General features: G+C 46.5%; 2 protein-coding genes across 3 annotated transcripts in view; both read left to right on the top strand.

Moving 5' to 3' along the window:
• Positions 1-12,240, top strand: part of LOC125687567 (uncharacterized) — a 46,161-nt gene that overhangs the window by 13,563 nt on the left and 20,358 nt on the right. The window lies entirely within an intron of this gene.
• On the top strand, positions 670-11,060 carry LOC125687568 (uncharacterized). Of its 2 annotated transcripts, none has more exons than XM_048932755.1 (2): positions 670-739; positions 9,830-11,060. In XM_048932755.1, the coding sequence occupies exon 2, from the start codon at positions 9,881-9,883 to the stop codon at positions 11,036-11,038; it is 1,158 nt and encodes a 385-aa protein (XP_048788712.1). In that variant the 5' UTR covers positions 670-739; positions 9,830-9,880; the 3' UTR covers positions 11,039-11,060. The 2 variants fall into 2 exon arrangements, with proteins under 2 accessions (XP_048788712.1, XP_048788711.1); XM_048932754.1 differs by lacking the exon at positions 670-739 and adding an exon at positions 6,680-6,756.

Below are 12,240 nucleotides of genomic sequence, written 5' to 3' on the forward strand. Positions count from 1 at the left end.
GCTAATTTCACAGAACTTGGGATTTTTAAACAGGCTCCCAGTCTCTCCTTTGAATCCTTTATGAGGTTTTTGAATGCTCACCTGATGGCTTTGTTAATCTCCCTGAATTTACTGTTCATTATTTCAGTCAGTTTTTGAATTTATTGTATTTTGAGGAAGCCTTCCCCAAAACCAGAGAATATTGAATGGCAGGGAGTGTGGAGAGGCTTGGGAGAGATTTTAGAGAGATGGACATCTTCGGTGTCATGCAACTTTACTCCTGAACACCTGAAAGACCCTGAAAGCTTAAGCATTTATTTGAGACAGGAATGTTGCGGCTCAGGCAGATCTGAGGAGGCACAAATGATTTGGGGCCTGGCTAATGCTTATCGGGCCTTATTCAATAGCATCCCAAAAAGGGACAGAGTTTGTGAAATTGAGAGTGTCTGAGAGCTGAGAGGGAGAATCTCAGGGCTGAGAAGGAGAGTTTCCAGGAGAGACTCCGAGCCGAGAGGGAGAATCTCCAGGTCCAGAGAGTCTCCTAGTTGAGAAACAGAGTCTCCAAACGCAAAGAGAAAGTCTCCAAGCTGAAGTCGAGAATCTCTGAGCTGATAGAAGGAATCTCCAATCTCAACGAGATGCCTTCGAATCGTGTCGTATTGTGGGAAAGCATCGCAGATGGAAATCTGCTGTGTGGAGCCCCACACGACAAGTTGCAGAGGCCACCGAAGGGAAAGGAGAATCAAGCCAATTTGCAGAGGTAAAGGCTGTCCAGCTGGCCTTAGATGTTGCTGAGCGGGAGAGGGGGCCAATGCTCTATCTTTACACTGACTCATGGATGGTGGCAAATGCCTTATGGGGGTGGTTACAGCAGTGGAAGCAAAATAACTGGCAAAGAAGGGGTAATCCTATTTGGGCTGCTGAACTGAGGAAAGACATTGCTGCCCGAGTAAAGAATATGTTTGTGAAGGTGCGCCATGTAGATGCTCATTTGCCCAAGATTCGGGCTACTGTAGAACAGGAAAATAACCATCAGGTAGACCGAGCTGCCAAAATTAAGGTGGCTCGAATAGACCTGGACTGGCAGAACAAGGGTGAATTATTTCTAGCTCGGTGGGCCCATGAGACCTCAGGTCATCAAGGAAGAGATGCAACATACAAATGGGCTAGAGACCGAGGGGTGGACTGAACTATGGATGCCATTGCACAGGTTATTCATAACGGTGAAACGTGTCATCATCAAACAAGCCAAGAGGATGAAACCTCTCTGGGAGGAAGGGCGATGGCAAAAGTACAAATATGGGGAGGCATGGCAGGTTGATTATATCACCTTGCCACGATCTTGCAATGCTAAGCGTTATGTGCTCACCATGGTGGATGCAACAACCGGGTGGCTTGAAACATTTGCAGTACCGCACGCTACCGCCCGAAACACCATATTAGGGCTTGGGGAAACAAGTCCTGTGGCGACATGGCACCCCAGAAAGGATTGAGTCAGATAATGGGACTCATTTCAAAAATTCTCTTGTAAATACTTGGGCCAAAGATCATGGCATCGAGTGGATTTATCATATCCCCTATCATGCACCATCCTCTGGTAAAATTGAACACTACAATGGGTTGCTAAAAACCATGTTGAAAGCAATGGGTGGCGGAACATTTAAGCATTGGGATAAACATTTGGCAGAAGCCACCTGGTTAGTCAATAGTAGAGGATCAATCAATCGCGATGGTCCTGCTAGCTCCCTACATACTGTCAAGGGAGATAAGGTTCCTGTAGTACATGTAAAGAACATGCTGGGAAAAGCGGTTTGGGTCTTTCCAGGTTCTGGGAAGGGCAAAACTCTTCGTGGAACTGTTTTTGCCCAGGGGCCTGGGTCCACTTGGTGGGTGATGCAGAGAAACGGGGATGTTCAGTGTGAACCACAAGGGAATTTGATGATGGGGGAGTGCAGCCAGTAATTCCATGTAAATACACAGATTTTTGTGTGTGCGTGTGTTTAATGTTTGATAATTACTGTTTGTATATATATTAAGCACGATGTAGTGATGTAGAATAAGGGGTGAAATGTCATGGTTTTGTGATTTTTGTCTTTCGGTATTCCACATCATAACATCATGAGGGGCAATGGGACTTAAAATGTCAATGCTCAAGTCCAGGGTACCTGCCCTGAAGAGAAGGAGAACTAAATTCCCCAGTGGACCTTGCCGTCAGGGAGAGGAGGTTTAACTCCTGGCAAGGTCACCTGATTGTTTCTTACTCACCTGCCCTTTGTCATGGGCGCTGCTCCTGTCTCCCTGCTGCTCAAATGGACTGTGCATCTCACCTCAGCGTTGTGGTGAGGCCTATCCACCTTTCGGACATTCTCTCTCTCATTATATTTGATTTATTAGCTTCAATTCTGATTATATTGTATTACAGTGTGTTATCTTGCATTCCGATAATATACTTCGTAAATTAGTTTGTTTCTCCTCAGATCGGTGCCGCTGTTTTTAATTATTTTGGGGTCCCCTGTTTCCTTTTTCCGGAGGCGCGGATCTGCGGATACCGCCGCCCCGCTCATCACTGAACTGGGCTGAACCAGCCCGTAAACCGTTGACATACAGGGATATGTACTTTGAATTGGGGCAGTGACACTTTAATGCCCCATACACTACATGAAGTTTTAATGTGGAATACTGAAGCCCAAAAACAAAAAAACAAAAAACAAAAACAAAAAACAAAGAACCATGACATTCCACCCCTTATTCTACATCGTTACATCTTGCTTAAAACACATATACATACATACAAACAAACAAAAAAAGATTAAAATGCAAAAGAGAAAAGAGAAAAAAGAGCAAATAATCCATATCTTTCTCTGTGCTGCTTTCGCTATTAAGCGAAGCAAAGTGAAAGGTGAATTTCCTGACCAGGAAATTCATTTCCTAGGTATGAAGTGGCAAGATGGCCGTCGTCATATCCCGACAGATGTGGTTGACAGAATCACTGCCACGTCTCCGCCCACTAATAAGAAAGAAGCACAATCCTTTCTGGGCATAGTGGGTTTTGGCAGAATGCATGTTCCAAACTACAGCCTCACTGTAAGCCCACTTTATCAGGTGACACGGAAGAAGAATGATTTTGTGTGGGGTCCTGAGCAGCAGCAGGCTTTTGAGCAGATTAAACAAGAGATAGCCCGTGCTGTGGCCCTGGGGCCAGTACGGATAGAACAGGATGTGAAGAACATCCTCTACACTGCTGCTGGAGAGAAAGGCCCCACTTGGAGTTTGTGGCAAAGAGCCTCAGGAGAGACCCGAGGCCGACCCTTGGGATTCTGGAGTCGAGCCTACAGGGGGTCAGAGGAGGGCTACACTCCAACTGAAAAGGAGATCTTAGCTGCATATGAGGGGGTTCGGGCTGCTTCCGAAGTGGTCGGTACTGAAACACAGCTCCTTCTGGCACCTTGACTGCCAGTGTTGAACTGGATGTTCAAGGGAAAGGTTCCTTCCACCCATCATGCTACTGATGCCACTTGGAGTAAGTGGATTGCACTGATTACACAACGAGCACGGATGGGGAACCTCAGCCGTCCAGGAATCCTAGAAGTCATCATGGACTGGCCTGAAGGTAAAAAGTTTGGAACACCACCAGCAGAAGAAGTATCACGTGCTAAAGAAGCCCCACCATACAATGAACTACCAGAGGATGAAAAGAAATATGCCCTGTTCACAGATGGATCGTGTCGTATTGTGGGAAAGCATCGCAGATGGAAATCTGCTGTGTGGAGCCCCACACGACAAGTTGCTGAGGCCACCGAAGGGAAAGGAGAATCGAGCCAATTTGCAGAGGTAAAGGCTGTCCAACTGGCCTTAGATGTCGCTGAACGGGAGAGGTGGCCAATGCTCTATCTTTACACTGACTCATGGATGGTAGCAAATGCCTTATGGGGGTGGCTACAGCAGTGGGAGCAAAATAATTGGCAAAGAAAGGGCAAGCCTATTTGGGCTGCTGACCTATGGAAAGATATTGCTACCCGAACAAAAAATATGGTTATAAAGGTGCGTCATGTAGATGCTCATGTGCCCAAGAGTAGAGCTACAGAAGATCAGCGAAATAACCATCAGGTAGACCGAGCTGCCAGAATTGAGGTGGCTCAAATAGACCTGGACTGGCAGAACAAGGGTGAGTTATTTTTAGCTCGGTGGGCCCATGAGACCTCAGGTCATCAAGGGAGAGACGCAACATACAAATGGGCCAGAGACCGAGGGGTGGACTTAGCTATGGATGCCATTGTACAAATCATTCATGACTGTGATACATGCGCCACAATTAAACAAGCTAAGAGGATGAAACCTCTCTGGGAGGAAGGGCGATGGCAAAAGTACAAATATGGGGAGGCATGGCAGGTTGATTATATCACCTTGCCACGATCTCGCAATGGTAAGCATTATGTGCTCACCATGGTGGAGGCAACAACCGGGTGGCTTGAAACATATGCAGTACCCCATGCTACTGCCCGAAACACCATATTAGGTCTGGAGAGGCAAATCCTGTGGCGACATGGCACCCCAGAAAGGATTGAGTCAGATAATGGGACTCATTTTAAAAATTCACTTGTGGATACTTGGGCCAGAGAACATGGCATCGAGTGGATTTATCATATCCCCTATCATGCACCAGCCTCTGGTAAGATCGAACGCTACAACGGGTTGTTAAAAACGATGTTGAAAGCAATGGGTGGCGGAACATTTAAACACTGGGAGAAGCATTTGGCAGAAGCCACCTGGCTGGTTAACACCAGAGGATCAATCAGTCGAGATGGTCCTACCCAATCCAGCTCCCTACATACTGTCAAGGGAGATAAGGTCCCTGTAGTACATGTAAAGAACATGTTAGGAAAAGCAGTTTGGGTTTTTCCTGCTTCTGGGAAGGGCAAACCTATTCGCGGAACTGTCTTTGCCCAGGGACCTGGGTCCACCTGGTGGGTGATGCAGAAAAACGGGGATGTTCAGTGTGTACCACAAGGGAATTTGATGTTGGGGGAGTGCAGTCTGTAATCCCATGTGTTAAGCATGATGTAGTGATGTAGAATAAGGGGTGGAATGTCATGGTTTTATGATTTTTGGTCATCAGTATTCCACACCATAACATCATGTAATGCACTGGGGGTGGGGTTTGATATCTGCCGAATGTTCGTCCGTCGGAGAAGAACTACTTTTCCCCAGGAGACTTTGCGGTCAGCAAGGGGATATAACTCCAAGCAAGGTCACCTGATCCTGCTTCTTCGCCTGCTCTTCGCTGTCTGCGCTTCGCCGTCTGTACTTCAGTCACTCAACTGGACTGCACTTCTCACCCCAGCATTGTGGTGAGGTCTATACAATTCAAACAGACTCTCTCTCTCTCTCTCTCTCATTGTATTTTACTAATACTATATTTAGTAAAATCATTTGTTCCACCTCAGATCAGTGCTGTTGTTTTCAAGTATTTTGGGGTCCCCTGCTTCCCCTTTCCCAGAGGTGCGGATCCGCAGATCCCTCCGCCCTGCTGGTCACGGAACTGGGCCGGACCAGCCCATAAACCGTTGACAATTTATTAGCTTCAATTCTGATTATATCGTATTATAGTGTGTTATCTTGCATTCTGATAATATACTTCGTAAATTAGTTTGTTTCTCCTCAGATCGGTGCCGCTGTTTTTAATTATTTTGGGGTCCCCTGTTTCCTTTTACCGGAGGCGCGGATCTGCGGATTCCTGCGCCCCGCTCGTCACGGAACTGGGCCGAACCAGCCCGTAAACCGTTGACATTCTTGGTGGAGAATGCGGGCACAGGCTGTTTTTTAGCTTTTTAGAATGAATCTCTCTCTGCTCTCGGAGAGCTTCGTTGGGAAAGTTTATCTTGTTCACCGGTGCTCACTGAAAACTTGACCTTGAAAGTCTAGGTGGACTGCCAGTGTTCGGGGATATTTGTAAACTTTGAGCACTGCTATCTTGCTCCCGTAAAGAGAGAAAAAAAATGATTTCACTTTCTCTTTTAAACCTGTTTGCAGAGGGAGCTGCTAATTTCACAGAACTTGGGATTTTTAAACAGGCTCCCAGTCTCTCCTTTGAATCCTTTATGAGGTTTTTGAATGCTCACCTGATGGCTTTGTTAATCTCCCTGAATTTACTGTTCATTATTTCAGTCAGTTTTTGAATTTATTGTATTTTGAGGAAGCCTTCCCCAAAACCAGAGAATATTGAATGGCAGGGAGTGTGGAGAGGCTTGGGAGAGATTTTAGAGAGATGGACATCTTCGGTGTCATGCAACTTTACTCCTGAACACCTGAAAGACCCTGAAAGCTTAAGCATTTATTTGAGACAGGAATGTTGCGGCTCAGGCAGATCTGAGGAGGCACAAATGATTTGGGGCCTGGCTAATGCTTATCGGGCCTTATTCAATAGCATCCCAAAAAGGGACAGAGTTTGTGAAATTGAGAGTGTCTGAGAGCTGAGAGGGAGAATCTCAGGGCTGAGAAGGAGAGTTTCCAGGAGAGACTCCGAGCCGAGAGGGAGAATCTCCAGGTCCAGAGAGTCTCCTAGTTGAGAAACAGAGTCTCCAAACGCAAAGAGAAAGTCTCCAAGCTGAAGTCGAGAATCTCTGAGCTGATAGAAGGAATCTCCAATCTCAACGAGATGCCTTCGAATCGTGTCGTATTGTGGGAAAGCATCGCAGATGGAAATCTGCTGTGTGGAGCCCCACACGACAAGTTGCAGAGGCCACCGAAGGGAAAGGAGAATCAAGCCAATTTGCAGAGGTAAAGGCTGTCCAGCTGGCCTTAGATGTTGCTGAGCGGGAGAGGGGGCCAATGCTCTATCTTTACACTGACTCATGGATGGTGGCAAATGCCTTATGGGGGTGGTTACAGCAGTGGAAGCAAAATAACTGGCAAAGAAGGGGTAATCCTATTTGGGCTGCTGAACTGAGGAAAGACATTGCTGCCCGAGTAAAGAATATGTTTGTGAAGGTGCGCCATGTAGATGCTCATTTGCCCAAGATTCGGGCTACTGTAGAACAGGAAAATAACCATCAGGTAGACCGAGCTGCCAAAATTAAGGTGGCTCGAATAGACCTGGACTGGCAGAACAAGGGTGAATTATTTCTAGCTCGGTGGGCCCATGAGACCTCAGGTCATCAAGGAAGAGATGCAACATACAAATGGGCCAGAGACCGAGGGGTGGACTTAGCTATGGATGCCATTGTACAAATCATTCATGACTGTGATACATGCGCCACAATTAAACAAGCTAAGAGGATGAAACCTCTCTGGGAGGAAGGGCGATGGCAAAAGTACAAATATGGGGAGGCATGGCAGGTTGATTATATCACCTTGCCACGATCTCGCAATGCTAAGCGTTATGTGCTCACCATGGTGGATGCAACAACCGGGTGGCTTGAAACATTTGCAGTACCGCACGCTACCGCCCGAAACACCATATTAGGGCTTGGGGAAACAAGTCCTGTGGCGACATGGCACCCCAGAAAGGATTGAGTCAGATAATGGGACTCATTTCAAAAATTCTCTTGTAAATACTTGGGCCAAAGATCATGGCATCGAGTGGATTTATCATATCCCCTATCATGCACCATCCTCTGGTAAAATTGAACACTACAATGGGTTGCTAAAAACCATGTTGAAAGCAATGGGTGGCGGAACATTTAAGCATTGGGATAAACATTTGGCAGAAGCCACCTGGTTAGTCAATAGTAGAGGATCAATCAATCGCGATGGTCCTGCTAGCTCCCTACATACTGTCAAGGGAGATAAGGTTCCTGTAGTACATGTAAAGAACATGCTGGGAAAAGCGGTTTGGGTCTTTCCAGGTTCTGGGAAGGGCAAAACTCTTCGTGGAACTGTTTTTGCCCAGGGGCCTGGGTCCACTTGGTGGGTGATGCAGAGAAACGGGGATGTTCAGTGTGAACCACAAGGGAATTTGATGATGGGGGAGTGCAGCCAGTAATTCCATGTAAATACACAGATTTTTGTGTGTGCGTGTGTTTAATGTTTGATAATTACTGTTTGTATATATATTAAGCACGATGTAGTGATGTAGAATAAGGGGTGAAATGTCATGGTTTTGTGATTTTTGTCTTTCGGTATTCCACATCATAACATCATGAGGGGCAATGGGACTTAAAATGTCAATGCTCAAGTCCAGGGTACCTGCCCTGAAGAGAAGGAGAACTAAATTCCCCAGTGGACCTTGCCGTCAGGGAGAGGAGGTTTAACTCCTGGCAAGGTCACCTGATTGTTTCTTACTCACCTGCCCTTTGTCATGGGCGCTGCTCCTGTCTCCCTGCTGCTCAAATGGACTGTGCATCTCACCTCAGCGTTGTGGTGAGGCCTATCCACCTTTCGGACATTCTCTCTCTCATTATATTTGATTTATTAGCTTCAATTCTGATTATATTGTATTACAGTGTGTTATCTTGCATTCCGATAATATACTTCGTAAATTAGTTTGTTTCTCCTCAGATCGGTGCCGCTGTTTTTAATTATTTTGGGGTCCCCTGTTTCCTTTTTCCGGAGGCGCGGATCTGCGGATACCGCCGCCCCGCTCATCACTGAACTGGGCTGAACCAGCCCGTAAACCGTTGACATACAGGGATATGTACTTTGAATTGGGGCAGTGACACTTTAATGCCCCATACACTACATGAAGTTTTAATGTGGAATACTGAAGCCCAAAAACAAAAAAACAAAAAACAAAAACAAAAAACAAAGAACCATGACATTCCACCCCTTATTCTACATCGTTACATCTTGCTTAAAACACATATACATACATACAAACAAACAAAAAAAGATTAAAATGCAAAAGAGAAAAGAGAAAAAAGAGCAAATAATCCATATCTTTCTCTGTGCTGCTTTCGCTATTAAGCGAAGCAAAGTGAAAGGTGAATTTCCTGACCAGGAAATTCATTTCCTAGGTATGAAGTGGCAAGATGGCCGTCGTCATATCCCGACAGATGTGGTTGACAGAATCACTGCCACGTCTCCGCCCACTAATAAGAAAGAAGCACAATCCTTTCTGGGCATAGTGGGTTTTGGCAGAATGCATGTTCCAAACTACAGCCTCACTGTAAGCCCACTTTATCAGGTGACACGGAAGAAGAATGATTTTGTGTGGGGTCCTGAGCAGCAGCAGGCTTTTGAGCAGATTAAACAAGAGATAGCCCGTGCTGTGGCCCTGGGGCCAGTACGGATAGAACAGGATGTGAAGAACATCCTCTACACTGCTGCTGGAGAGAAAGGCCCCACTTGGAGTTTGTGGCAAAGAGCCTCAGGAGAGACCCGAGGCCGACCCTTGGGATTCTGGAGTCGAGCCTACAGGGGGTCAGAGGAGGGCTACACTCCAACTGAAAAGGAGATCTTAGCTGCATATGAGGGGGTTCGGGCTGCTTCCGAAGTGGTCGGTACTGAAACACAGCTCCTTCTGGCACCTTGACTGCCAGTGTTGAACTGGATGTTCAAGGGAAAGGTTCCTTCCACCCATCATGCTACTGATGCCACTTGGAGTAAGTGGATTGCACTGATTACACAACGAGCACGGATGGGGAACCTCAGCCGTCCAGGAATCCTAGAAGTCATCATGGACTGGCCTGAAGGTAAAAAGTTTGGAACACCACCAGCAGAAGAAGTATCACGTGCTAAAGAAGCCCCACCATACAATGAACTACCAGAGGATGAAAAGAAATATGCCCTGTTCACAGATGGATCGTGTCGTATTGTGGGAAAGCATCGCAGATGGAAATCTGCTGTGTGGAGCCCCACACGACAAGTTGCTGAGGCCACCGAAGGGAAAGGAGAATCGAGCCAATTTGCAGAGGTAAAGGCTGTCCAACTGGCCTTAGATGTCGCTGAACGGGAGAGGTGGCCAATGCTCTATCTTTACACTGACTCATGGATGGTAGCAAATGCCTTATGGGGGTGGCTACAGCAGTGGGAGCAAAATAATTGGCAAAGAAAGGGCAAGCCTATTTGGGCTGCTGACCTATGGAAAGATATTGCTACCCGAACAAAAAATATGGTTATAAAGGTGCGTCATGTAGATGCTCATGTGCCCAAGAGTAGAGCTACAGAAGATCAGCGAAATAACCATCAGGTAGACCGAGCTGCCAGAATTGAGGTGGCTCAAATAGACCTGGACTGGCAGAACAAGGGTGAGTTATTTTTAGCTCGGTGGGCCCATGAGACCTCAGGTCATCAAGGGAGAGACGCAACATACAAATGGGCCAGAGACCGAGGGGTGGACTTAGCTATGGATGCCATTGTACAAATCATTCATGACTGTGATACATGCGCCACAATTAAACAAGCTAAGAGGATGAAACCTCTCTGGGAGGAAGGGCGATGGCAAAAGTACAAATATGGGGAGGCATGGCAGGTTGATTATATCACCTTGCCACGATCTCGCAATGGTAAGCATTATGTGCTCACCATGGTGGAGGCAACAACCGGGTGGCTTGAAACATATGCAGTACCCCATGCTACTGCCCGAAACACCATATTAGGTCTGGAGAGGCAAATCCTGTGGCGACATGGCACCCCAGAAAGGATTGAGTCAGATAATGGGACTCATTTTAAAAATTCACTTGTGGATACTTGGGCCAGAGAACATGGCATCGAGTGGATTTATCATATCCCCTATCATGCACCAGCCTCTGGTAAGATCGAACGCTACAACGGGTTGTTAAAAACGATGTTGAAAGCAATGGGTGGCGGAACATTTAAACACTGGGAGAAGCATTTGGCAGAAGCCACCTGGCTGGTTAACACCAGAGGATCAATCAGTCGAGATGGTCCTACCCAATCCAGCTCCCTACATATTGTAGAGGGAGATAAGGTCCCTGTAGTACATGTAAAGAACATGTTAGGAAAAGCAGTTTGGGTTTTTCCTGCTTCTGGGAAGGGCAAACCTATTCGCGGAACTGTCTTTGCCCAGGGACCTGGGTCCACCTGGTGGGTGATGCAGAAAAACGGGGATGTTCAGTGTGTACCACAAGGGAATTTGATGTTGGGGGAGTGCAGTCTGTAATCCCATGTGCTAAGCATGATGTAGTGATGTAGAATAAGGGGTGGAATGTCATGGTTTTATGATTTTTGGTCATCAGTATTCAACACCATAACATCATGTAATGCACTGGGGGTGGGGTTTGATATCTGCCGAATGTTCGTCCGTCGGAGAAGAACTACTTTTCCCCAGGAGACTTTGCGGTCAGCAAGGGGATATAACTCCAAGCAAGGTCACCTGATCCTTCTTCTTCGCCTGCTCTTCGCTGTCTGCTCTTCGCTGTCTGCGCTTCGCTATCTGCGTTTCGCCGCCTGCGCTTCGCCGTCTGTACTTCAGTCACTCAACTGGACTGCACTTCTCACCCCAGCATTGTGGTGAGGTCTATACAATTCAAACAGACTCTCTCTCTCTCTCTCTCTCATTGTATTTTACTAATACTATATTTAGTAAAATCATTTGTTCCACCTCAGATCAGTGCTGTTGTTTTCAAGTATTTTGGGGTCCCCTGCTTCCCCTTTCCCAGAGGTGCGGATCCGCAGATCCCTCCGCCCTGCTGGTCACGGAACTGGGCCGGACCAGCCCATAAACCGTTGACAATTTATTAGCTTCAATTCTGATTATATCGTATTATAGTGTGTTATCTTGCATTCTGATAATATACTTCGTAAATTAGTTTGTTTCTCCTTAGATCGGTGCCGCTGTTTTTAATTGTTTTGGGGTCCCCTGTTTCCTTTTACCGGAGGCGCGGATCTGCGGATCCCTGCGCCCCGCTCGTCACGGAACTGGGCCGAACCAGCCCGTAAACCGTTGACATTCTTGGTGGAGAATGCGGGCACAGGCTGTTTTTTAGCTTTTTAGAATGAATCTCTCTCTGCTCTCGGAGAGCTTCATTGGGAAAGTTTATCTTGTTCACCGGTGCTCACTGAAAACTTGACCTTGAAAGTCTAGGCGGACTGCCAGTGTTCGGGGATATTTGTAAACTTTGAGCACTGCTATCTTGCTCCCGTAAAGAGAGAAAAAAAATGATTTCACTTTCTCTTTTAAACCTGTTTGCAGAGGGAGCTGCTAATTTCACAGAACTTGGGATTTTTAAACAGGCTCCCAGTCTCTCCTTTGAATCCTTTATGAGGTTTTTGAATGCTCACCTGATGGCTTTGTTAATCTCCCTGAATTTACTGTTCATTATTTCAGTCAGTTTTTGAATTTATTGTATTTTGAGGAAGCCT

Source organism: Lagopus muta (genome assembly GCF_023343835.1).
Source record: "Lagopus muta isolate bLagMut1 chromosome W unlocalized genomic scaffold, bLagMut1 primary SUPER_W_unloc_1, whole genome shotgun sequence".
NCBI lineage: Eukaryota > Metazoa > Chordata > Aves > Galliformes > Phasianidae > Lagopus > Lagopus muta.

Coding starts and splice junctions, on each gene's coding strand:
- LOC125687568 (XM_048932755.1), top strand. CDS start 9,881: ATGCTCTATCTTTACACTGACTCATGGATGGTAGCAAATGCCTTATGG.